General features: G+C 43.7%; 1 protein-coding gene across 2 annotated transcripts; it reads right to left on the reverse strand.

Moving 5' to 3' along the window:
• Nucleotides 1-2,278: 2,278 nt before the first annotated feature.
• Nucleotides 2,279-24,247, reverse strand: KLHL8 (kelch like family member 8). Of its 2 annotated transcripts, none has more exons than XM_039551192.1 (10): nucleotides 24,186-24,247; nucleotides 16,099-16,342; nucleotides 12,610-13,158; nucleotides 10,016-10,202; nucleotides 9,170-9,313; nucleotides 7,870-7,981; nucleotides 6,022-6,190; nucleotides 5,334-5,493; nucleotides 4,163-4,364; nucleotides 2,279-3,771 (listed from the first exon to the last, which is right to left on the reverse strand). In XM_039551192.1, the coding sequence occupies exons 2-10, from the start codon at nucleotides 16,300-16,302 to the stop codon at nucleotides 3,648-3,650; spliced, it is 1,851 nt and encodes a 616-aa protein (XP_039407126.1). In that variant the 5' UTR covers nucleotides 16,303-16,342; nucleotides 24,186-24,247; the 3' UTR covers nucleotides 2,279-3,647. The 2 variants fall into 2 exon arrangements, with proteins under 2 accessions (XP_039407126.1, XP_039407127.1); XM_039551193.1 differs by having other exon boundaries at nucleotides 16,099-16,404.
• Nucleotides 24,248-26,673: the final 2,426 nt, after the last annotated feature.

Here is a 26,673-nt window from a genome sequence, read left to right on the forward strand (position 1 = left end):
TAAGAATTTCCCAGGCATTTGTTCTAATTAAGCTTGAATGGGCTAATCGGCTGAATTTTTATTGCCTGTTGACAACTTGTTTGTAAAATGAATCTTGGTGTCATTTGATGTGGGAGCCACGGTCCCATCACACGGGATCATGCCGAGCATCCTGCAGCTGTCCCAGCAGGCACAACAGAGACACAGCAAACAAGGTGCACACAGCTGCTTCTGGTTCTCATCCTAGTTCAGGGCAACTAGGTCGGTCTGGAGTTGGGAAACTGTGCCAGTGTTGCATTCTGGGTACTTGGTTTTATCTTTAACAAACCTTTATTTACTCAGGAGTTTCCCCGGGTTGGTGGGGTCTGATTTCATTCCTCAGTGACTGCTGTTTGTAGATTTTTTTTTTGCTTCTTGGTGTGTGTTTCATGCAGCTTGTTTCCAACTCCTAGAAGAGAGGAAAACACTCCACCATTTAAATGTTGTTGCAAGTGGAGGTAAGGACACAGAACTGAGGCCCTGCAGCCGGGACATAGGAAGGCACTCCGATTTGATTCATGGCAGCAAGATGATCTCAGAAAATCTGGTGCCTCGACAGCCTTAGAACTGCTGGGCTGCCTGCATCGCTATTGCTCACCCTTGAATGCAGTGAGAAAGAGGCTGCTCACCCAAGTGCTGCCTTCAGAATCTGCTGCCAGTCCTGCTTTTATTTAATTGCCTTCCCACCTCTCTAAAAGAGCCTTACCAGGTCACAGGCAACAGTTTCCTTGGTTTTGATGAATAAATTGTTTCTGACATGTTCAGTCTGCTCTATAGGCACAGTATGTTAACCCTACAAGGGTTATCAACACTGCAGTAACTGCCCCCAAATCCCACCGCCTCTGAAAGGTCCTGGAGACAGGGAGGGATCCCTCCCGGCTGGGATCATTGCTGCCTCCTGCTGCTTCTCCCGGGGCCGCTGGTTGATAAACACACGGTGTGTGGTCATCTGCCAGAGCGGACTCGGTTTTCCGCAGGGCTGCATCCCCCTCTGCAGGCAGGCGTTTCTAGTGGAATCGTTTTCCCAGCCGGTGTTCAGGGAAGTCTGCAGTCTTTCTGATGGGAGTGCACGCGTGTATTTGGTTTGTATTTTAAAATATGCAAGTATCATATGCTTTGCCTTCTAAAACTTTCTGTTCTTAGCGGAGTATTTTAGCAGGATGTCGAATCCAAAGAGTTTTGCTGCCAGCACAGCTGTATTAGGAACGAGATTTTGTTGGGGAGTATTAAAAAGTACTCGAAGCTGGAAAAGTATCACCAAATGGACCACAATCCCCTGTGAACGTAAATAAATAAGGTGTGTGGGGGTAGAGCCTACTGCCGTTGTGGGGCTGCTCTGTCCCTCAGCATGGAGTGGGGGGATATATTCCTTTGTCATCACTGTCCCCTTGCCAGGACAGCTGTTAAATCACAACAGCTTTATGTGCAGGTAGGTCACTGCAGCTTGTCACCACAGTAATTCTGTATTTTTATTTCTTTTTATACTCTGTCGTCATTAGCACATTTTCAGCAATGGTGTTTCTAAAACCAGTTCTGTACAAAATATATTTAGCTGTGGTGCCATCCAAGATTAACAATGTGGGACTGTTCTGGGAACAGCATTGTTCCTTGTGAACCTGCTTTGCAGTTTTCTTGCCAGTCCCTAGGGATACACCTCTAGAGGCCTGAACATGAGTGTTGGGGAGGGGGTGTGCATTGAAATACAAATGAGATGCCCGTTTTAGGATCCTGTTCTGAGCTAGTACCATGTGACTTCCAGCTCTTCCCACACGCCAGAGAATCCCAGAGCTTTCGCTGTAACCTGATTTCCCTGCTGAACGCTTCCCTTTTTGGTGCCTGGCAGGTGCTGTGGTCAGTGTGGTCCAGGTGCGTGAGTCACACACAGGCTGCACCCACGGGTGTCACACTCTCCCACCCAGAGGAGAAATGGATCAGCTGGCAACCTGCACTTGGTTTCACAGTCAGGGTCACTTGGTAGAAAACTTGGGGTTTTTGTTAGCCAGGACATCCATAGAAGGCAACATTTAGTCCCAGAGAGGGAACCTCTATCCCTCCTTTCCACCCTTCAGTCAGGTGAAGAGCCACAAGAGTAACCACATCCTTGAGAGGAGGGCAGCGGGGTGGAACAGCCGATGGCTGTAATGCAGGATTCTCTCTGCCAACAGAAGCTTCCTGTTGAGAAATACACACTGCAGAAACCAAAAAATACTCAATGTTGTAATGTTTCCCAGCACCAGCAAGCTCCAGAGATACAATAAACAACGTGCTTTGAAGTACAAATGTTTTATTGCAGTGTTTCATTATTTACAGTACCGTTCACTTTGTCCCTGGGTGCTACCAAAGTGCAAAGCCATTTCGGGCAGGGAAGCTAAATGATGGTAACTCGGCAGAAAAATACAACTGTGCCTCGCTCCTGCTGTCCTGCCTCTCCTGGTCCTGAATGCAGAGAAATTTGCTGCTCTCCCTGGGCATTTGGAACAATTTGGTAACTGTGAAACTTTGGTCACAAAGGATTGTCACTTGGTCTGTTCAAGGTGATGCAGGGCTGTCATGTTGCTGTCTCAATTTTTGATGGAAGTACTGGTTTATTACCAATTATCTTTCTGCTGACTCTCTTTGGTTCATTTAAGGTTTTGCTCCCTTTTATCTGCTCCCTTAAAAGAGCCAACCTTGAGAATGTTACCAGAGCTGCTACTGGATACTGAAATCAGTCATGTCTTCTAGAGTTGCACTTAAAAGTTTTACAGAATACCACAAATTTTATTATGCATTTCCATTTTGTATAAAAATGGTGACTCAAACACCACTGAAGCCTACATTTTCACACAGTACCATCTCAAAGTAGGACAAATTCAGGAAGGACCTCTCAACAGAAACACTCCTTTGGAGAAGAGGGTAGTAACTACAGATTTTACTGAAGACTAGAGAATCCCAGTATTCCAGTGGCTAAACTCAGATCAAGAATCTTTCCAGCTTTCTAACAAGTTTATTAGCTCAAGAAAGTATTTTTTAAGACAGTTTTCAGACTGAATCCCCGCAATTTCCACTGCTGTCAGCATTCCCTTGAGAGGTGAGCAGTGAACTTCTCTGCCTCAGCTATCTCCGTGTGCATCAGGGATGTCGTTACCTTCTAAAACTTGAGACACCTTCTGTTCCAAAGGTCTTGTACAACTGGGAAATGTTTAAGACTCCATTCCAGAAAACAAGTTATATGAAATGGCACTCGAGCTCTCCAGAGAACATGCAGCAGGGCTGTTGGGGGAAGCTCAGCAGCAGGAGCTGCTGCGGCGCTCCTCACCACATGCCTGATTGATTTACAGTTCAATACTGAGTCCCTGCAATAGCTGCCTCAAATGATTCTGAAATTATAGCTTCTCAGAAATGGGATGATTGCAGTTCTTGGCAGGTTTGTTCCTGTGAGTCACGCTTTTATTCCATGTTTTCACAGGCTTTTGTGTATCACTACTGACAGAAAGCCACCAAAAGCTTTACAGTTGCAGAAGATACCATTTTCACAAAGAAAATGTATTTGATTTATTCCTTAACCTACCATACAAAACACAGTGTTTAAAAGCTGCACAGTGCCTCCCTAGTAGCATTCCTTTGGAATTTGGAGGAGGCAGCAGAGCTCACATGCAGTCCACAACGTTGCTAGACCCTTGGCCCATGTCCCGGATCTGGCTGCTGAGACAGGAGCACACAGCCACGCCTGCCCCTGCCCTGCAGTGCGACACTGAGCCCACGAGTTCCCACCTACGGCAAAAAAGGAAAGTTAAGTTCCTGCCCTTTCTGAGCAACCTGGAAGTATTTTCTGTGCCTGAAATTCTGTTACACTGCCTAGCTGTTCACTCTGCACAAAAACACACCCCACTTAGTGCAAAATCAAATTGAAACAAGCAGGAGAATGTTATTGAATGAAAGGGTGAGGACAAGGGATAGAGAGGAGCAGAGGAGGAGGTGCTTAAATATTTAGAAGACTGCCCTAGTGATATAAGCAGCAGTCCTGCACTGATAGTTATGGATATTATTCAATTATTACCAGGAAACAACAGCTAGACTCCTCCTGCACACTGTTTCTATGCTGGTGTTTTCATACAGGCAGATTTTCTTATCTTATTAAGCCAAGCAAAACATTTGAAATTACCGGTTCACTATGGGATCAAATGCTTCCACTGTGTTCAGGTACACATTGCCATTATGACCTCCGACCGCAAAAATTTTCCCCATCAGTGTCGCTATGCCAACACCACCCCTCGGAGTTGTAAGCTCTGCCACATATTCCCATTTGTTACAGCGTGGGTCGAACCGCTCCACCGAACTCAGGGGCGAGTTGTCATCAAAGCCACCTGCAAACAACCATCACAAGATCAGCTTTTGGCACTTCTGGTGCAGGGGATATCCAAGACCGGCATTCTCAGCATTCAGGGGGTCCTGTCCAGCTCTCTCTTTACTGGAACTTTACATGCTCCTAAAAATTAACCTAACAGCTCTCCCTCCTCTCACTGCACAAACATCACTCAGAATGACAGTTTTATTCTACTCAAGTTGCAAGGATTCTAATTTTATTATTTTTCTCCTTGAATTCATCATACTTATAATGAAACACCTTCCCATTTGGAAGAGAAAGAAACCTAACACCAGCAAAAGGATGGTCTCAATCTTGCACTTATTTTACTTTATGCAAAACACACTCTAACAGCATTCTCAAATTACAGCATTGGCAAATATATGAGTAGAGAAAAAAAAATCCTCATATAAGACTCAGTGATGTTGACATCACTTCCCCTTGTTGGGGAAGCTGTCAGAGGAGCATTTTTTTTGAAACCTATTTAGCACTTATAATAAATCAGGGCTTTTTAACTATCACTATGGCACACCTACCTGGCATCTTCCTCTCAGGAAAGCAGGTAAATACAAGGTAGCACACAAGACAAGAAGCTGTGGAATAAGTGCAAAAAAACCTACTGTTGTCTACACTCGGAACACAACTCGAGTGCTTTGAAAGCGTGTTAATTTAAGAATAGTTTGCTAAAAGGAAACTCAAGAGTAGTGAATCTTGAGAGGATTTTCTAATACGGGCATATTGTCTTTAACAGATCAGCCCTCCTGAAATGTGGGTTAGGAGCTGCTTTTCATTTCCTTGCTAAGGTACCTTCGTTTAAGCGTGCCCTGGTTGTGCTTGCTTTCTTCTCCTGCCCAAGAACACCAAGTACAGGTCAGCTCTATCTGTTCCTGGTTCCTCTAGCAACAACAGCCTCTTCCAAAGGCCAGCACTTGGCAGCAGCAGCACTATAAAATGCCACATTCCTACTCACCCACAACATACAAGCAGCCATGGAGCTCGCTGACACCGTTCCCAGCCCTTCGCTGACCCATCTCTTTCACTTCTATCCACTTATCCAAGTGGGGATCATATTTCTCCACACTGGAAAGAGATGCTACACCATCATTGCCACCCACAGCATAAACATGGTTCTGGAAAACAGTTGCACAAAGATTATTTGTGATGTAGTTGCCTTTACTCAGCTTTTCATAAGCAGCGTTAAAATTATAGGAAAATGTGGTATATCCACTTTTATTTAAGAATTCCAACAACAGATATAATTATCGAACATAAATGCTATCTCTTGCAATTAAAAGAAGTGAAACTGTTACGTAGTGTTGCAGCTCTTTTTCAGAGCATAAAGGGATTAAAGTACAGCATGCATTTGGTACTTTTAAACACAGTGACCATGACAAACCAAGCTGCTGAGACAGGAAGCACTATACATGTCATTAGAAGGGTATTCCTCCCAGTATCTCAAATACTGTTGAAACAGTTCAATTTGATAGGAGTATTATCCTAAATATCCCCACTTTTTGCACAGGGTTTTGATGACCAGAGGCGCTCATACCCACCAGCTGCATTTTGTTCAAGACCTTGTGTTCTACCTTGTGAAAGCAGCTCCGAAAAGCAGGTGGGTTCCCCAGCTGGCCACAGCCTGGGAGGAAGCAGTGACTCACCACCAGGGCTACGGAGCCAACGCCGCCCCGGGGAGTGTTCATGGAGGCCACCGTACTCCAGCGATCCGAGTCGATGTCGTAGCGCTCCACGTCGCTGAAGCACGTATTGTCATCCAGCCCCCCGATGGCGTAAATGGGGCCACCCAGGGATGCCAGGGCAATGCCTCTCCTAGGGAAACACAGCACCAACACCTCAGTGCAAATCCTTAACCAGAGGGAGCAACACAGCAAATGCAATGGTACACGAATGGTGCCTGTTTCAAACTAGGGGGGAAAGAGTAATGCAAATTTAAAAAGTGACGTTTATAGTAAATCATGTGGCTGGCTCTCTGCACACCCATGTCATTTTGACTTCTTGTCAACTCTAAGGCCAAGTCCTCTGCTGACATATCTGGGTATGTGACAATGTCTTAGGTACGATTTCTCTATCTCAGTATTGAACTTTTATGCCTCCTATTTTGTTTTACTGAATCTGGTGATGAACCAAAACCTGCTGGTTTTAACTTCGTTGGTATAGCTGGCTGCTACCATTTGAGAATGACTGGGGGTGATACTAATACATATTAGAAGACAAACCTGTGCTGGATAATAAATAGCTGAACTCTAGCAAGATTTAATTGCAATTTCTTCCATTCTGGTGTATTTTTATTAAGTGTTAAAATGGTTGTCAAACTTGCTTGTACTAATCTACCAATATGAGAGTACAATCAGTATTATAAAATTGAAAGTATGGTCTAGAATATGAGCATCAAGTTTCTGCTTTAGCTACCAAGAGAGGTGATCTACCATGTCATTGACAATATTCTTGTCTCATTAAAGAGGGCAGGCTCAGAGGAGGCAGGAGCAAGGGAGGCACAATCTCTCTACAGAACAAACAGTGTGGCAAGATCTTGGGCTTATCTTAAATTGCCTCAGCAGATAACACAGATACCACTTAATGGTGGCAGTTTTTTTCTCTACTAAGTGTTCCAATGCCTCCATGAATGGGAGGAGTGGAGCTGGGAGGTAGCCAAGACACAGCAACCCTTCCATTTACCCGGGTACTCAGTAATAAATGCCACAAAAATCTAGGGCGGATTGTTGCTGAGATTATGCCCCAGGGTGGTGGCAGGAGGGAGGAAGCAGAGCAAGCCACTTCCAGAGTCTGGGTCTTCTACTTTAGTTAGGTGACAGCTACAAATAGCTTTAGGACTTAGCCATACTTAATATTTCATTCCTACTTGTGGGTAATGCTTTTCAAAACAACAAATAACAAAATGGAATGCAGAATTAAGGATACTGATTTAAATAACGGCAGAAACAAAAAATTACAGACCTTTGAGTCCAGTAACTCCTTAAAAGAATCTTAAATGTCAAGGCAAGAAAAGTCCTCAATCTCACTTTCATATTGAGTGCTTCTGGACTTTTGTGTGAAAAACATAGGCAGCTATTTGTTTCCTGGTGTAGTATTTCACTTGTTTTATTTTCACTATGAAGTATTTCACTTTTCATGTTATGCTGGCAGTTATTTTGCTCATTCTTAAAAAGAGCAAAAAACCCACAGAACCAGTTCATCAGTTCCAAGTTGTTTACTGGGCACAGCAGACAGGCCCTAGATGCCAGAATGCAAGCACATAGCTGGAGTAGAAGAGGTCCCTGCTCTAGAAGCCAGCTCCTCCAAAAAAAAAAAAGAACAAAAGGGTAACATATTTATAGCATAAAGCTCCAAAATAGGGGGGGGGTGGGGAATCCTAGAAATAGAACAGTTTGAAGACACCCGAAAAAGGCAGGACAGGCAGGATGTTTTTCAGCATCAGCAAGAAATGGCACATCACAGACTAGGACTTGGAGCGTGGGACATATGTATACCTCTTTGTGTTCATTGATGCCTTCATCATCCACTTGTTTGTGAGAGGATCAAAGACTTCCATGCTTCCTAAGTGTTCATTTCCATCATGTCCACCTACTGCGTAGACTTTACCTAAACACACAGACATCTTTTGATACAGAGATTGCTTGGCAACATTTCAGTTTTCATTTATATAACATCCCTGCCTATGTGGAGACAAAGAGGTCAAACACAGGTAAAAGTTTTAGAATGTTTTCAATATCAGAGTTTTATATGCTGTACTCAACCAGGAATCTGTTCTAATGTGGACTTTTACACAAAGCTTGAGATTATGTAGACAAAAACATCTTCCCCTAATTTACTAATTTACTAATAAAAAGTACTGCAGGTCAAATCAGTTTGAACATATGTACCAGTCTCTTCAGATTCTCCATGGAGAAAAATGATCTCTGTTCTGCTGCAGCAACAGAGGGGCTACCATGTACAAGGGAAAGCTGCATTATTGGTGCTAAGCTGCTCTGGACTGCACAGACCTGTTTTCAGAAGATGGAGACCCAAAAATAAAGCTAGGTCTGCTCTTGGAAGAGTTATGGTCTTAGTAACTTTCCAGTATGGATTTAAGTAAGAAGGGAGCCAGTATGAGCACTAAAAAATTCTGGGTGACTGCTGTGTAAGGCTGTTTCTTTATAAATGGATTTTTAGAAAGTAAATCACCTATTTAAGGCAGGAGGCTATATACAGTTCAGCTGGGCTGGGAAGAACCTTTAAAGTTCATCTAGTCCAGCCCCTCTGCAATGAGCAGGGGCATTTTCATTTTCAGGTTGCTCAGAGCACCATCCAGTCTGACCTTGAATGCTTCCAGAGATGGGACATTTACCACCCCTCTGGGCAACCTGTTCCAGGTTTTCACCAACCTCACTGTAAAAACTTCTGCTTGATATCTAATGTAAATCTACCCTCTTTTAGTTTAAAGCCATCACCTCTTGTCCTGTTACAACAGGCCCTACTAAAAAGCCTGTCCTCATCTTTCTGGTAAGCTCTCTTCAAGTACTGAAAGGCCACAATAAGGTCTGCATGGAGCCTTCCCAAGTCCGAAACAGCCCAACTCTGTCAGTTCCCAGTAATGTCTTTTCCATAAACACAGTCTCAGACTGGCTCAGGACCAAACACTCCTTCAAGGGGGAGAAGCTTTACTAAATTGAAGACTATCCAACAATTAAGCAATTTGTTTACTACTTGTACAGCTAGTGAAAGTACCAATTCAGCAGAAGGAGCAAACAAGTGCCTTTTGCCTGGGGTTGCTTGAATAGGGTTACTGACCTCCCACGGAGATCACACCCACGTGCCTCCTCCTGCTGTTCATTTCAGGGCCGAAGAACCAGTTGTTCTTACTGATAGAGTAACACTCGATGCTGCGGAAGGGGTCACCCGATCCACCTCTGCCACCGACACAGAACAGCACACCTGGAGAACACAAAACAGGTTTCCAGAGAACTAGCAGGAGGATGGGGAAAAACAGCTGTATAGCAGAGCAACTGAAAATTATGTAGCTCGGGGCAAGTTGTATCTCACTTCAAGAAGCACAGTCACTGCCCTTCATAACTGGATACTAGATTTTGGCCTTTGCTTGACATCCTGCTGTGGCAATTAGCTATCTATGCTCTTGTAAAAACAATGCATATTTTAAATATGCTTTTTGTGATTTGGCTTAAGGAGGTAAATCCATTGTTTGTTAAATACAATGGAGAAATTATGATTTGCAGTCTAATATTCATCACTCACTTTTGGTGTAGGTTAGTCAAAGACTTTAAAAGTTAGCTCAGCCTTCAACACCGAAAGAGAACTGTCCACTGTTTTCAGTACAGCTTCGAACAGATTGCCTGGTCATAACATACTTAACAGCTCTGGCTTTAATATAGATAGAGCCAATCAGGATAAATTATTAATGCTTTAAAGAAAGAAAATGACTGCTAAAGTTCTGCTAGGAAAATGCAGCACATTACCTAAATACCAGAGAGGTACATAATGGCTTTCCCAATTTTGCATTAAGTCATGAACAACCCTCGATACCAAGCTATACCTGCTTGCTATCAAGACACCTGCACAGATGTGCTGCCTTTTCTTCACACCACTCCCTACTGGGTAACCAGACACACATTTAATTACCAGCAGTCTGCTTCCTTGGTGTTGTGCGAATGGAGTACTCAAAGTCAGGCACTGCCCTGCTGCTCAGGTGAAGGTGGTAGTTTCTTGCTTCATCCAGCAAATCCCTACATTTTAGATTCTGCTTGACAATCTCTTCCTTTGCCACAACACCCATAAGGAAACAAACGGGCAAGAGAGGCAGCCGTACCTGACACAGAAATGAACACAGTTGGAGAAACTGGCTGAACTGCTGAGTGTCACCAAGCACTGCTGCACATGCACCAGCTGGCAGCTCCAGAGCCAGCCGGCAGCCCCATGCTCTTCAATAAGGAGAGCAGCTCTCAGAGCTGTTCCGGACAACAGTGATATGAACAGTTCTTTTTAGTGATAATGTTTGCTACAACCATTTGCATTTCAGCCACAGAGAAGTGTCCCTTGGCCCAGGCCATGCTGAAGAAGATGAGCTGCTGCCTGTGCTGCACCTGCACCTGCCCAGCACAATGCAGGCAGTACCCGTGGCTTTACCAGGGCTTTATCAGGTTAATGTGCTGTTGGGTATGAATTTTCAGCTCACTGCTATGCCACTGTAAGAGGGCTTGTGTTAGAATGGTTCATTTTCTTTGGGTGGCAAGTCAAAAAGCAAACACTGTCACCATGAACTAAGTGTCTATGAAGGAGGTATTGCTAGTGCAGTAACACCTTTCTCTAAGGCAGACTTCACAGACTTCAAGATTAAAAAAACCCCACATGTTGAGAGTTAATTGTTTCCTTCTCAAAATCCTTCCTGCCATTTATTTCAGCAAACCTTTCATTCTTCTTTGTAAGACAAACAGTGCAGAATATGAAGTACAATCAGAGGCAAAGGTGGGACAAATATTAGTGGGGGGAACTGAAGCAATCCACCTGACTTCTTAAGGTTTGGAGTCAACGCTGTCAAGCAGCTCTCAGTTGGCTCAACAGCAATCGCGAAGAAGTCCAGCAGCTCCAGTGCTTTTCAGAGCAGCAGGATGGGCCTGTTACAGCACTGACAAGCGTCCCTGTCTTGAAGCAAGCATGTGCCTCTACCTGTTCTTCCTTACCTCCTTGCTTTCAGTCCCACTTCTTCCTTTATTTTGGCCCAGCTTATTTGAGGCTACTTTAAAGCACCACTGCAGCCCTGCTGACAGGCTCCTGAGGTTAGTGATGTGGTAAGAACTCCAGGCGGACAGACTCAGACCTCATTATGGGAGTAAAACCTGTAAGGCTGATTATGACATGGATAATCACTGCCTAGAAGCCCAGGCATATTTTCAGCTAGCAGTAATGTCCAAGTCAACTGATGACTCCCTATGCTCTGGCAAATAACCCGTATTTATAAAGGAAGGGGTTTACTTTTTCATTGCTTGAATCTAGACTCTGGTTTCCATCAATAGAATAAAACTGTTAATCTCATCTACTAGCACAACTGGGCAATAAATATAACTTTTTTTTTTTTAAATCTCTAATTATATTGCTTGTAAGTTTAAGCATAGTGTAAGAAAGAAGGGGTTTTTGTACCAAAAACCTCATGCTAGTCTAGATGAAACTGAAGGTTTTTGGAAGACAGCTAATAAACCATTGTGATCTTTTCCTAGGAAATGTGAAAAATGATTCATGAAGACAATGACAGCAGCATCTTAGTGGACCTCTCCTTACTCACATAATGCCAACGTTATCAATTCAGCCAAATGCAAAATAATCAAGTTGGAGTTCAGTGACAACTAGAACTGCACAGCCAATCCTACCTGCTAAGACACATGGCATGTTTTGCAGCACATGGCGTGCAAATCCTTCCCAGTACAGGTTCTCCACATATATTCTCTCACAAATACTGTATAAACCCCCATACCCAGCACACAGGGAGCTTGAATAAGTGAAGCAGCTAATGCTTTGACAGGAGGAACTCCGATGGGTGTTCAAGTAAGTCCAGCCAAATGACCTTTTGATACCTGTATGTGTTTTCTTTCAGAAGCAGTGAGCTTGCATCAAGTCTAGACAATTAAACTGCCAACTCCTTTTGGCTCCTACCATGGTAGTCTAGTGAGCATTAAAAAGTCTATCATGTTTCATAGCCTACTAGGGCTAACACATCTTGCTCTTTTGTTAATGAAATACATGAAATATTCTAGAAGTAGCACAACTTGATGTGACACATCTCTGTTAGTTTCCTTTCCTAGCCATGTAAGAAAACTCAGCAGTTTTGCCTCCTTTCTAAAGCACAAATACGTAACAGCAAGGGCAGTGAGCATATCAGGCTGTATGAGTGGCAAGCCAAGTGAAGTGATGGCTTTATTTTCTGTTTTGTGTCAATATAAAACGTTTCTGCTCAAGCGCAGATGTAGCTTTTTGTTGGTCCCCCACCTCCCAGCCATGAGTATAAAGTGAGTACCCTTCTCTCTACAGAAACAGGAGAATATCACTTCTCCCTGATATTTAAGAACTCTTAACTTGCTTACACTGTCAACTCCCAACCATGAACTGGACGAGGCACCAAAAGCTATGAACATTTTCAGCTTGAGATCTACCCACGTACAAAGAGCTGATTACACAACCAAACCAGCGATGGGACAGGCACTTGGTGCCTCTGTGTGCCCTACCTGTGCAAGGATCTCATCCAGCCACGTAGCGTGATGCTGTGGATTGGCCAGCAGCCACTTGATAGCAGCATTGTAAACTTGCTTTTCGTTTTCAATATTCAGGTCACTGGAGGACAGGAGTTTATGGAGGTGCTGTGGTGACACACTGACAAAGTCCTCGCACTCCATCACTTCTGTAAAATGTTCACAAGCAAACTGATCAGCCATGTCCATCAGGTCGATGCGGTTGTGGCTCTCGGCGAACGCCCTGACTGCCAGGCAGTTGGAGGGGTGGAAGTGCAGCTTCATGTATTCACAGCAGGCCTTTGCCACCAGTTCCACCTGCAGGATGCAGGCAGCATACAGGAGCGGCTGGACGTTATCCACTGTCAGTGTGAGCCGCGAGGAGTACGCGAACTTCACCAGGTCCTCGATGGCATCGCCGTCAAAGTCCCTGATCTCGATCAGCTTCTGCTTGGCTTCAGCCATTTCCGAAAGAAACATGGCTCGGAAGTATGGAATAACACAAGCTAGCACCAGTTTGTGGCAGGAGATTAGCTTTGAACCAACCTGAAAAGAAAAGAACAAAAAAACCCCTGATGTTTTACTGGAATGTCGGTTTTGGCTGTGAAAAGAGGAGCAGTGAAGCTGAAATAAGAATTCTAGATTCGATGTGTTTTGTCTGTACTTTGTCCACACAAATTAACCCCATTTGCCTTGAAATTCTGACATTACATCCATGTATCCCAAGGAATTCTAAGTTGTAACTTGGCCATCAGAGGAGAGCAAAGCCGTAATACAAGGAAGCAAAAGCACTGATGCACTGAACCTGACTTTCTTTAAAAGGCTTATGAAGCCTCTGTAGAAATATTCTAGATGCACCTTGTAGACAGGAGACACTAGTTTTATATGTACTCAGAGACTTTAAGGGGAGGAAAATTAGAAAGTGACGTTTTTAGACTACTTAATTTAGACTTCTGTACTTTTATTACTGTCAAGGAACTGATGTTTATAGAAGCAAATTTATGTAAAAACATAGGAATAACAGCTATTTCAGGGGTTATTAAAAGTTACCAATCACTTCAGTATTTTTAGAATGTTTAGCCACAAAAGACAGTGTATTCCCCAAAAAGAGAAGGTATTTCTCAAAATTCTGATCAGAAAATGTAAAATAAGCTTTTCACATACAAAATTCTAGAACTCCATTACATTAAAAAATAATCTAAATATTGAAGGTAAATGACCAATCCACTGCTATTTGTGTTCCAGGAGTGCTTTCTTACAGCCTTTGTCACTCTGCAGTCTGCACTAACATAAAGGGATGGCTGACTTAAGCAACCAGTTTCCCTGACCGACTCAAATAACATGCTCATTTTCAGATGAAGGTGTTACAGAGAGCTGTTGTGCACTTAAAATAAAAAGATACTAAATTATAAAGGATATTTTGGAGTTTTTTCTAGCTCTGATTCAATACACAATTGCTCTACCTTTTTAAAGAGTATGATCAACACAAGTGTAGCCTACCTGGTGAGCAGCGAGTTGAGTACAGAAAGCAAACACACAAGCAAGAGTATGCAGATTAAAAAAGAGGAAAAGATGGATGGTTCAGTGTGATTACATCAGATCACCCCAGAAGGAACAATTCAGACCTACCAAATGAACAAAAAGCAAACCAACAGGAGAAAAGCAGATGGTATTCATCTGCCACTCTCTGCCTTCTAACAGCCTCCTAAGACTGTTCATATGACAGCAGCAGCAGAGTAGGTGAAATTCCAGAATTTTAAATTAATTCCAGAGGAAGTCTCCGTGTGTGTTCCCACAGCTTATTACTGTTATCAGCACTCCAACCAACCAACTACAGTACTGATACAAAAAAATGCTACCAGTGGTCTGCTACGTAAAGCTCCCAGGCCATTCTTACCTTCAGACACTTTTATTCTGCCCATCATCCCACTCTCTAATTAAACCTTCCTTTTGAATTAAGTGGCTTTACTATGTTACCCAAATCTGCTTAACTTTAAATCACAGAATGGTTTGGGTTGGAAGGGACCTTAAAGGTCATCTTGTTCCACCCCCTAACATAGGCAGGGACCTTCCACAAGTTATCTAGCATATTCTTGGTATTTTGAAATCAAGAGTTCCCCTCCAGTTACTAACAATCCTATTTTAAGAGCCAGCAGTTAAAACAATAATCAGTCTGACAACAGCAATGCCAGAATTGCTCACTATCACAGGTCACACACAAAAGCAGAAAGTTCAGTAGAGATCTGATTATTCTTAAAACCTGAGCGAGGCCCAAGCACTACAGGAAGAAAAATCAAGCCCCCATGAAAACTCTAATTCAAGTACATAGTTACCAGTCACTTGGAAATCCCTGATTTAGGAAGCCATACAATAAGATTTCCACAGGTTGCTCCAGCCTTCACTGAAAGCCAAGTCATGTCACCTAATATTCTTAAATTACCAAAGCAGCTCCACACAGATCATACAAACGAACATTAATACAAGCCTAACTTAGGGAAAGTTAAACTGCAGCTCCAGTAAAGTGTTTTTTCCAAGGCAAGTTTCCCTAGCAGGAGTATACATTTAACTATGTTTATAAAATAAGACTGTCTGCCGTTTTTTTGCAAGGGTAACTGGAAAGGAAGGAAGGTAAGAATGAGGTCAACAAGAAAAGGGATGAGGAGAGTTTGTAACACCAGGGATATACATCTGTCAGGGATTTTCCCTGTTCATATCTAACAGTCAAAGTGGCAGGCTAACAACTTCTCCTAAAGGCATGTGTCATTTGTTCTTGGTTTAGGAACTGTGCTTCATCATTATTCCTTAAGTAACTATCTTGCACTAGTAAGTTGTTTAGCTAAGCAATACTTAATATTTAGAGGTGCTGGCACCCACTTCTGCGCATGCTAGATACAAATTTATTGTGATCAGGATGTAAGTAATATACAGCTGAGTTTAAAATAATGCATTAAAGCAACGCTATGCAAGAATCATAAAATTTCCTTCCTCCCTCTTCTCCTTTACTCTTTGATCAGCTGTAGAACACAACTGTCTGGGTTTGTTTTTTTTTTCTTTTTTTGAAGAATGCTGGAAGATAGATTTGTTACAGAAATCCTGTTTGCTGAGAAGAATCTAGCAAAACAGCACAAAATGCAGAAATGGAGGTAAAATTAGGGATGAAAGTGCATTGAGAACAAAGAGGCTACAAGGAGACAGAATTGCACAGTAATTACTGACCAACTCTGGAAACTTGCTTAGAAGGAAAGATAGATGAGGCCAAAGTCATGTACTTCCTCTCTCAGATTGTCAATATCTTAAGTGTTTAAATTTCAGCTGTAAACTTCCTAAATAAGGAGAAAAATACGAGCATCTCTAGAGATGCCTCAGATCCAAGAGGGATTCTGTGGCTTCCATATCTCTGCCAATATTCACAGCCACCTCCCAACACACTTCTTTGCAACTTAATCTTCAGACTGCTACATGCAATGGATATGTGACAAGTATCACCTTTAGTGTAACATCACAGAGCTCTCCAGCTTCAAAGAAGTGAAGAAGAGAGCTGTGAAAATCCCTCCAAGCCTCATTTGCCTCAAACACGAAGACATCGTCATCCCCATGACTGTTGGAAGACCGAGCTTGCTGCTGCTGCCGCCTTTTTCCTTTCATCAGATGTTGTTTTGCCTGCTCAGGGACCATGGATTCTGAAGCCATTGGCTGTTTCTTCTCTCACTGCATCAATCTTCAAAAACTCCTGCCAAGACAAAATCCAGCCCATCAGGAGCTAGGTACTAAAATTCAGTTCTGTTCATCTTCCTGTTTAAAAACACACACAAAAAAGAAAATTAGACATTAGGTAATGCTAGTACATAACACTTTGATTTCGTTATATTACTGCCTATGGTCTTACCTGGGGAAGGTGAGAGCAGAAGGGACAAAAATAAAAGACCCACTTGAATCTTATGTAGGTACCTTTAGGAAAAGACATTATTTATCAACTTGTTGTCCACACTTCTTGAAAAGGACATGAAAAAGAAAAAGCAAATAGATACCACAGAATCATAGAATGATTTGGGTTGGAAAGGACCTTAAAGATTATATAGTTCCAACCTTCCACTAGACCAGGTTGCTCAGAGTCCCATCCAGCCTGGCCTTGAACACTTGCAGGGATGGGGCATCTGCAGTTTCTCCGGGCAACTTCTTCCAGCGTCCCACCACCCTCACTGCAAAGAACTTCCTCCTAACATCTAATCTAAACCTCTCCTCTTTTCACTGGAACTGTTCCCATTTGTCCTGCGACGACCTGCCTGTGTAAAGTCACTCTTCCTGTAATAAGCCCCCTTTAAGTGCTGGAAGGTACTCCAGAGTATATTGAGAAGCATGTTCCTCTTACACTGACTACGTTTGGTTTCATGCCTTTTTAGTTAATTTATGATGCATTCATTCTTCATTCTATGCTAAGAGTTGATGATTGCTGTAGTTCAGTGATTTCTGCTCATGGACACCGGTGTTGGAGGAAGTGGACTGGCCAAAAGAACAAAAAGTTCTTCTGCAATAACAATTTAAGTCACATGTCTGGGAGCAGAACTGATTTTCCTTTGCGAGATTTTGAAAGTGTCCATGCCTCTTATTAAATCTGCAACTCTTCCTGCATCAGTACCAGAGAAAAAGCAGGAAGTGACCTGAGGCGACCATACTCGTTCCTGCTGTAGGTCACAGGGTTGCTGCCAGCTCCATGTCCTGTGTGGTGACAGAGCTGGTGGCTGCACCAGGCCAGGCAGGTTAAAGTGGGATCAAACACGCCTGGAATATCTGCCTGTGTGGTGCTTTCAGCAAGATAAGTATTCTTCCTTTAAAAGATAAGTAAGAGAAAGATCTTACTTCTTCCAAAACTACAGACTATCTCAAAAATATTACGGATCACAGGATCTTTATATAGTTTATAGCAATGAATACCTTTTTCTGCTGAAAACCTAGTTTCATTATGCCAGATTTGACAAATTACTAAGATATTTTTCTATATCTTATATATATATATATAGTGTATATATATATATATACATATATATATAGTTCATTAGGATATTTTGGTTCTCAAATTAATCCTCCATGACTGGTACTCATGTTTAACATGCCCTTCAAAGAAGTCACTATTAGCACTGAGATCTGAAGCTGACACAGAGCTTCAGACACAATCTCCTGAGGTTATAAAAATTAGCGTGAACAAACAAAAGGGAAAAGACTGTAGTTGAAATGCTGTACAAGGATGTTGAAAGGCATCATGTGTTATTCATTCACATGATAATGGAGGTAAGATATAGCATCTCTAGCCCACACTTGTAGGGAACTCATGCTTATTTCGGTCTTTGACACTCTGGCTTCATCACTCCCTGGTTACTCACACCTAACCATTGCTACAGTGAGCAGAAACACTGCTTTCAGACAGAACTGACACTGACTGCTAAATGAGAGTATACAGCTCCCAAGCCATAAGGTTTTTCCATCTGACACATAAGCTACATTTATCCTCATGCTTTAACTGCAGCTGCACACATACTTTCCTCATCTACTCTGTGTCTCAAGGTAAAAAATGCTGATGGTGTACATTTTACCTGTTCTGGGTATGCCATTGTAAACACCAACATAAAACCCATGAGTCTTATGAAAAAATCAGTGCTGCTGTTCGGGTGAATTTTTTACGCTATAAATGAACTAAGCAATACTACAAAAGCCAAACATAACTGATTTTAAGCAATGTTTTTCATCCATATCTCATGCTCATAGCAAATAAAGGTCTCAGAGATGCTCTGAGCTCTTGCCTGTAAGAAAAGAAGTTAAGTGCATACTTGGATTTATATATTTGATACATACTAAGTACACACTTGATATGGTAGGGGAAGAAACTAGAAATGATACCAGAGGAAACCAATGGCATTACTCAGGCACACAGCCATAGATAAGAAAACCATGTATGAGGGAGTGCCCAGTATTGTGGTATCAAATATGGGTATGGGAACATGAGAGCAAGTCAGCTACTGTTCCTCAGGTAAAGAGAAGGTTCTGCACCTTGTTAAAAATTTAACGTGTAACATAACCTTCAGAAATCCAGATAACAGTAGATTGACATACTTCAGCTTTCTTTTGATGAGACTTTGTGACAGGTATCTTAGATTTTTATTCTTCCCCCAAATCACCAATTCAGGAGCATCTTGTTTCTGTCATACATCTCGGTCATGCAAATCTTTTTAGACACCTATCCCCAAATCCTCTAGTGCTCTTAATTACAGCATCTCACAATTTGAGTCTTCAAACAAATCATCATCTGCTATGGGAAGTACCAGCTGTGGCCTTGTTTCATTTGGAGAAAATACTGTCTTGGACTCATGTTTAGCCATAGGCCTTTTCTGTTCTCAGATTTTAAATGAAGAAGAAATTAATTTTAGTAGCACTTGAATCAAGATACTAAGCTCTGGAAATCTGAAGATCACATCACAAAGTCATGAAGGTCAGTATATTTCAACTCCACAAACTAAGGAGAGCCATTAACAGATTTGCTCCCCAAATCAACAGTAATTCAACAATAACATCCCACTACTTGAGGTGAATTTAGTCCTGGGTGAATGCCACATACACACAGAGTCTTTCCTCTCCAGAACAAAACACTGCCATAGCCATTCAGAACTTCAATAACGTGCTCCCTTTTTCATCTTGGCAATTAAGTCTTCCAGCCTCCACACAGTCTAATATTTTGACATTAAGAGTACAAGTAACCATCACAGCAAGTGACTGACTCTAAGGAAACTAAAGGAAGTGCTTCATTCATCACATCATCTATCATTCCTTGTAAACAGCTGCTTGACACTTTTCACGAAGAAGTAGCTGTCTGAATAAAAAACCCAAACAAACCCCACACATGTTTACAGCTCAGCATCATTTGCTGAGAGTCAGTCAGCAATTTTCTAGTTCAAGTTAAAAATTTAGAAATATTGATGATGTCTGCTATTCTCAAGAGTGCAGCTGTTCCAGACCCCAAAGTGTGTTCTGGTCATCAGTGCTGGCCCTCAGGCAAGGGACTGAGGATCCCCTCCTAGCTGTTCCTCACACTTATAGAAGCAAGAAAGGATGGGAGGTCAGAGCACAAAGAGGTTATCTTATAGCTGCTGCAATTCAGTCCTAAAGTGATGTGATTTTGATTCAGACATTCTAGCTAAATCTTCAGCTGAATTAAGTGTAAAATTACTCAAGTCATACAGAGTACTTATGTTCAGTCGAGAAAAATTACCTCCATTTTGAAGCAAAAAGAAATTGAAGACAACAGACAGTGGTAGGACATGAATAACATTGCTCTGTTTTCCCCCCATAATGAAATTAAATCCCAGGAATCCTGACCGACAAGCCAACCTAGACGTTGGAGTACATGGCCTCTTTCCTCTGTGGAGCACCTTGAGAGATGGTGTCCCAGAAAGAAGGGATCATTCTTATTCTTCCTCTGACACATGGAAGGAAGACACTTCAGTGATACAAAACTAACAAAACCACAATTCCCACTTATAACCAAAACTAGGCAGCCTTCAGGTAAAAGGTATTATGATACCTATAAATCCAATGTTCCTTATTCAGTGGTACTGAAGCTGGAAAAATGGTGGCAGAAATGCTGGAGAAATCAAGATACAGATGAAGTTTCACCAAGTATCCTGTATGTAATTTCGGTTACCCACCCCAAAGATGAACGAAAATCACATCATGATCTGTGCAGAGAAGGGCAGTCAGCCTCCCTCAAAAAACAAAAAGGCCTTTTAATCTAAGGAGATGAGAAATGTGCCTTTGTACGTGTGGCTGTGTAAAACTAACTTGTCTAACACAGAGCCTGGTGAGTCTCTGTGGGTAATGAAATGCTCTCACTGCTGCCCACAAGATCAGAAAGCAGAGGCAGCAACAAGATCTTCTCCAGTTTAATCCACCTAACAGAGCAATTTGAGCTGCTGTCTTGTGTTGTGCTAAGAAAACTTGAACATTTGGAAAAAGGACAGCTGGCAGAGCTAAGGAAGACACAGATGGAGAGAAGTGGGAAGTGTAGGAGGCAGCTGCAGTGCAAACTGCAGACAAGCAGCAGCTTTGGCAGGGACTGTGCAAGCAGCTGTTTCACTGCTCAGTCTGGTTACAGCTACATCAGCAAGAAGGAACATGGAGGGAAAAAACTGATAGATGAAATAGTGTAGAAAATCCTCAGCTCTCTCCCATTCTCCATTCACTAATTCTATCAAGGATGATGTGGAAATTTTATGCAAAACTGTTCAGATGCCCATGCTAATTAGGTCAAATCAGACAAGGCTGGAAAACACGGGAATATTCAAATTACACACTGTATTACAACCCCAAGCCTACTGCACTTTTCAGCAGAAAGTTATTTAACAAAGAAAAATAGTCAGAATCCACCCACCTAACTGGTTTAGCTTGTTTAAAACCACCAGGATTGCTTTTGTAGAAACACATAGAAAAGTTTCTTAGACAACACTAATATACAGTTTCAAAATCCTTTCAGCATTTCCAAGGTTCTTTGCAGCAAAAAGTGACATTATGGTTTTGTGTTACTTGTCACACAGGTAGCTCAGTAACAGTGAAATGGGTACAGCTGGCACCATCTCTCATCAAAATCATCAATTGGATGATTTTTATATGTATAATCAAAACCCCATCAGTGCTGTAGACACACAAGCAGTGAATGAGGACTGCTCCTCCTTAGAAAATGCAACAGAAAAGGTGTTTTGTAGAGCATGAGAAGCATCATCAGATAAAATTTCATTTTGGAAATAATTCCTCCTGGCAGTCCCTTCATGCCGTTTTGAGACAGCTTCTTCCCAGCTCCCTTTGATTCAATGCTCAGTGAAGTTCTACTGAGGTTTAATCCTGGTTTCCATGAAACACCAGAAAGGCCACCTGTCTCCTGGGATTTATAGAATAACAGGTTGGCAATTTTGTTCAATTTTGCATTATAAAAAACAAACAAAACCCTAATATGCCATGATTTATTTATGCTTGATTTACTTTTGCTTCAGAACAACCCTCAGCAAAATCCCTCCGAAGTCACAAAACAGCAAAGTAGGACTCTGCTTTGCAGATACAGGGGTAACTAAGACATGGTTTATTTATGCAATGTAACCTTGGGAAGACCCAAAAAGTAGAACACAAAATAAAACCCACTGAAAATTGGTGCAATGGGAGCACAGTGAAGTGCTGATGGATAGATACGAAAATTTAACTAGCCTATTACATCACGACAACACAGAACAGTCCCTTACCAAGGAGAGGCACTATTGTCTTCTCTGATGGACTGTTGGGGTCTCCCCCCCTGCCATGGAGCCCTGGGAGATGGGCCCTGGGGGGGAGACACGGGGTTTCCCTGCCCCTGCTCAGCCTCATTCCCATTGGTTGGTTTGTGTTTCCCGGTGTGGCCAAGGTCCCTCGGGTCCCGTGACTGGAGGAGTTCCTGAGCTGAGCCCCGGCCATGCGGCTGGAGAAATAAACATCTCTGAAACATCTACCACGAATCTGTCCATATATACTTCCTTTCCAAGGGACTCCTGGTTTGATATATGCGTGTTACAGTAATCCCCGCTGCAACAATGGACCATATTAAAAATAACAATAGTTTAATAGTCTCCACAGCAGCATTTAGTCCAGCCATTCCCAGGAAGTATTAACAGAGAGCAAAATTATTTCTAAGTCATTTGGCAGCTTCCTGTATCCTGGATGTGTATATCAAGGCATGGTACCCACCAGAGCATTCCAGAACTGTAGTGAAACAATGCTTCCCACACACACACCAGTCCCTTTGTCCCAGGACTCTCTGCCTTAGCTGCCAACTATCATCACATTCTCTCATTTAGAGATTCACAAGACAAACTGCTCAAATCATAAAGCAGTATCACCTTCCTTTTGTCCCGGAGCTGCAAGCTCCTTCAAAATCTGAAATCAAGAGGTGGCAGAGGTAATACAAGACAAAAGGCTTCACAACCCAAGATGTTATAACCATTGCAGGAGATTATTATTACAAAATCTGTTCGGTGAAACCTGCTGGGGAAGAACTGAAGCACTGGGTAATGTGGTACTGTGCTGCCTTGCATCAAGTTACTGGCAGTCATTACACAATGATCCTGTCTTCGTGTGACTGATTACATTTGCCTTTACAAATAAATGGCCAACTAGAAAACTGGATGCCAGGCTACTGACATCCCACTAACAATTAACAAAATAAATGAGGTAATGAACACCCTGCACAGAAACCCCAGGCACAACCTCTCCATGTAACAACGCAGTCAAGCTTTTTTCACAGCACAAGAATTTGCACAGAGATTACAGGGGACTCAGCCCAAACTGACCCAAAATCTCAGACCACATTGCCTGAAGAAGGTGGCTGAACAAAATGCAGCTTAACCTCCATTTCCAGCAAAGACATATGTGACATGTCTGTTGTGGTTTTGTTTGCTAACACTTGATCAGCTATTTTACTTGTTGTGGTACTTGTCTGTAGTGTGATTTGTTTCTTGATTATCCTTCCCGAAGCCTTTGCACCCAGCACAGAAATCACAGAAAACCAGGTATCCCTGAGTTTTGTAACTTTTACAAGTGTAGGATATATAGGAATGACTTAAGAAAAGGAGGAAACAGATCTACTTCCCAGCGGCCAGTAAGCAATTGCCTTGAGTGGAGATGGGAAGGGGGAACCCATCAAAGGAGGAAGGAAAGCCAAGCAGGCTGGGGGAGCTGTGACATCCTAAATTCTCATTTATTTGAGAAGGAAGGAGAGGCTAGGAACTCCTGCGGCTCTCCCCAGTAGCAAAGGGCAATTTCTTGCTGGTTTTTTTTAGCACAAATATTTGTTTTGGGGTAAGCTAAGTGACTACTCGTTGTCCTTTACAAAACGCCAATAAGTGAGCTGACTAAGGCACTACCTTTGGCTGTGGTCTGCACATGGAGCATCTTGAAACGCGTGGAATCCGGGCTCAGCTAATTTTTAATTAACGTTTATCTCTTTCTCGAGTGGTGTGGCTGCCAGGGTTCTCTCTGTGGATGCCCCCGCACCGCAAGCCCCCCGATGCCGAGCCCGGGCACCGTGCCGCCTCTGCGCTCTCTGAGCACAGCCCAGCCCGGGTACCCATTTGCACGGATTCCACTTTAATTCACCACACACCCGCGCTCGGTCCGGCTCCCTGGCTCCGATCTCGGCGATCCCCGTGGCCGAGGAGGGAGCCGGGCCCGGCCCGCGGCCCTCCCGGGAGCGGCTCCGGGCCGTCCCGCCCTGGCCGGGGTGCCCGGGGGTAGCAGTCCACGGCGGTGCTGCGAGGAGGGGGAGGACCGCGGCACCGCCCGCCCCGCCGAGCCCGCTCCCGGGACACCTGAGCGGAACCTGAGGGCAAGGGGCGCGTTACATAAGGGCGGGGGAGCCGCCATGGCGGTACGAGCGCGGTTCGAGGGCGCGGGACGGCGGGGGAAGAACGCAGAGTGGGGTGCAGCCCTCCGGCTGCGGGGGCAGGGGAGGTGCGAGGTGAGAGCCGGGGTGAATGCCGCGGTGCCCGCCCGCTGCCCGCCCCGCTCACCTGCGCTGCCGCTGCCGCCGCGGCGGGTCCGGCGGAACGCCCGCCGCCCGCTAGGGGGCGCGCCGCGCGCATGCGCCGAGGGGCGGGCCACGGCGGGAGCCCCGCAGCGCTTCCCGCGCTCCCGCCCCAGCAGATCCCCGCGGGGAGGCGGTTCCGTCCCTTCGCTCAGTGGTGTGTGTGGAAAATAGACTTTCCAGGCTGGTACTTGCCGGGTAGAATGGCTGACTTTCAGTGGGAAGCAGAAGCAGGCAGAGTAATTCCTGAGAAATACCATCACCCTGTCCCCCAGTTAGGGCAATCTCCGCGAGAATAATCTTCCCTGTTCTTGAGGGGAAGCCGTGTGAGGAGTGGATGAGGTCACTTGGTCTGTTCAGCCTGGAAAAGAGGAAACTGAGGGGAGACCTCATTGCAGTTACAGCTTCTTCGTGAAGGGAAGCAGAGGGGCAGGCACTGATCTCTTCACTCTCCTGACCAGTGACGGGACCCGAGGGAGCGGCCTGAAGCTGTGTCACGGGAGATTGAAGTTGGATATCAGGAAAAGGTTCTTCCCCCAGAGGGTGTTTGAGCACTGGACAGGTTCCCCAGGGAAGTGGTCAGAGCACCAAGCCCGACAGAGTTCAGGAAGCATTTGGACTATCAGGCACATGGCGTGACTCTTGGGGATGTCCTGTGCAGGGCCAGGAGTTGGACTCGATGATCCTTGTCTGTCCCTTCCAAATCATGTTCTGTGGTTCTTTCGTTTGTAATACAGATCAGAGTGATCCTGCTTCAGATTTTGGAGGAACTGCTCTCTGTGAGTTCAGAGAGAGAAGGATGTAACAGAGAGAGGAAGAGGCTGTACCAGCTCCTTCCTCTCCACCTGTCCACCAGCTCTGCATTCTATGGTGTATATTTTTTATATATACATATCTCACACAGAGAGATGCATACACCCCCTCCAGTGCAGGAATACATTTCCCCAATACACACTTTCCCCCTGGTTTGATTCAGTCTCTTTGTTAGTAGTACCCCTCTCTGCCTGTGGAATAATATGTGTAAGTCTTGGTCCCATTTGGTAAAAGCTTGACTTCAGAACTTGAAAAGAATTGGTCAGGAAAGTTTTGCAGGCTGTTAGAACCAAAGAAAGACCTTATGAAAGAAATGGATGCCCTGGGGAGTATGGAGTCTTCCTTGAACAAAAGCACAGCTTGCCAAGTGAAAATGCCCTCTACCCCCAGCCCCACATAAGAGCCCAGTAGATTTCAATTCCGTACAGTAGATTTCCCAGTTCCATACGGCAGAGCAGAAAGCTGGACTCACACTGGATGGCAAGTCCACCTCTACAGATGTGCATAATAATTCCAGGATTTCCTTTTTTCCTGAACCCAATACAATTCTGCTGAAAAGCAGGAAGGTGTTTTAGAAATCCATGCTTATCTGAGAAAGAGTGGCTGGAGGTCTGCAGTTTCACACAGAGTACACATATACTGTTTTTAGGAGGAGAAGTACATCTATTTAGGAGTCTTTAAAGGCAAAAATAAACTAAATAACACTGCTATTTGAGGTGGCCTGTTTGAGAAAGAGCCAGAACACTGTCCATGAAAATATGGGGATCATTGTTATTATCTCAAATATATCTGTTTGATGGGTTTGGGTTGTTATTCCACACCCCTGTGCCATTAATTCCATAGAGGTCAGAGATGGTGAAAATTCAGTGGCAAACAGCTGATTTGATTATATGATGTGCCTCTCAAAAAGTTGCACTAGTTGTGATCAACCCAGCACATTTTAGGTTTTGCATAAATACATCTCAGAAAATTCCTGTTCAGCAATGCCTTTTTTCTAGTTTTTTTTCTGAACATAAAAATCCCAAGCAATCCTCCCCACGTTCATCCATGCTTTTGAAAGGTACTAACCTGAATGTATGTGGCAGAGATGCTGCTGTCCATGTGGAGTTTCCAAAAGGCTGGAATTGGAAAAAGTGACCTATACAGACTTGTGTTTTGTGGATTTCCCCTCCCCTTCTATCGCAGTCTACACTTATATTCCCTGTTGGCCTCAGAGTTTGTACATCATGTATCCACAATGTCCAGCCTGGCAGCTGCTTTACTTGCCCAGACTGGTTCTTCAAGATGAAAGCATGACACTTAAGATGTGCCAAGGGAGGAAATGTTACCTGCCAGCTTCCTCAGATGAGTTCTGGGGATTGCAGCAAGGTCTGTGAAAAGGTAGGAGTTGTCAATGGGCAAACTGCTGTTATAATGACTTTGTGCTCTTATTTCTTGCTTTGAAAGTTAGTGATACTGCTTGCAATGTATTGTGGCTCTCACCCAACGCCCCTGGAAACCACTAAAAAGGGCTTCCATTTGTGGGGTATGCCCAGCCACTGTCCTGGAGGGACATCTGCTGAGATAAGGAGATTGAGCAATCTCCCAGCAGGACTCCCTGGAAAGGCAACCACTTTGGTCACAGCGAGGAAAGGCAGACCCACAATCCTTTGGGAGACGCT

Source organism: Corvus cornix, chromosome 4 (assembly GCF_000738735.6).
Source record: "Corvus cornix cornix isolate S_Up_H32 chromosome 4, ASM73873v5, whole genome shotgun sequence".
NCBI classification, from domain to species: domain Eukaryota; kingdom Metazoa; phylum Chordata; class Aves; order Passeriformes; family Corvidae; genus Corvus; species Corvus cornix.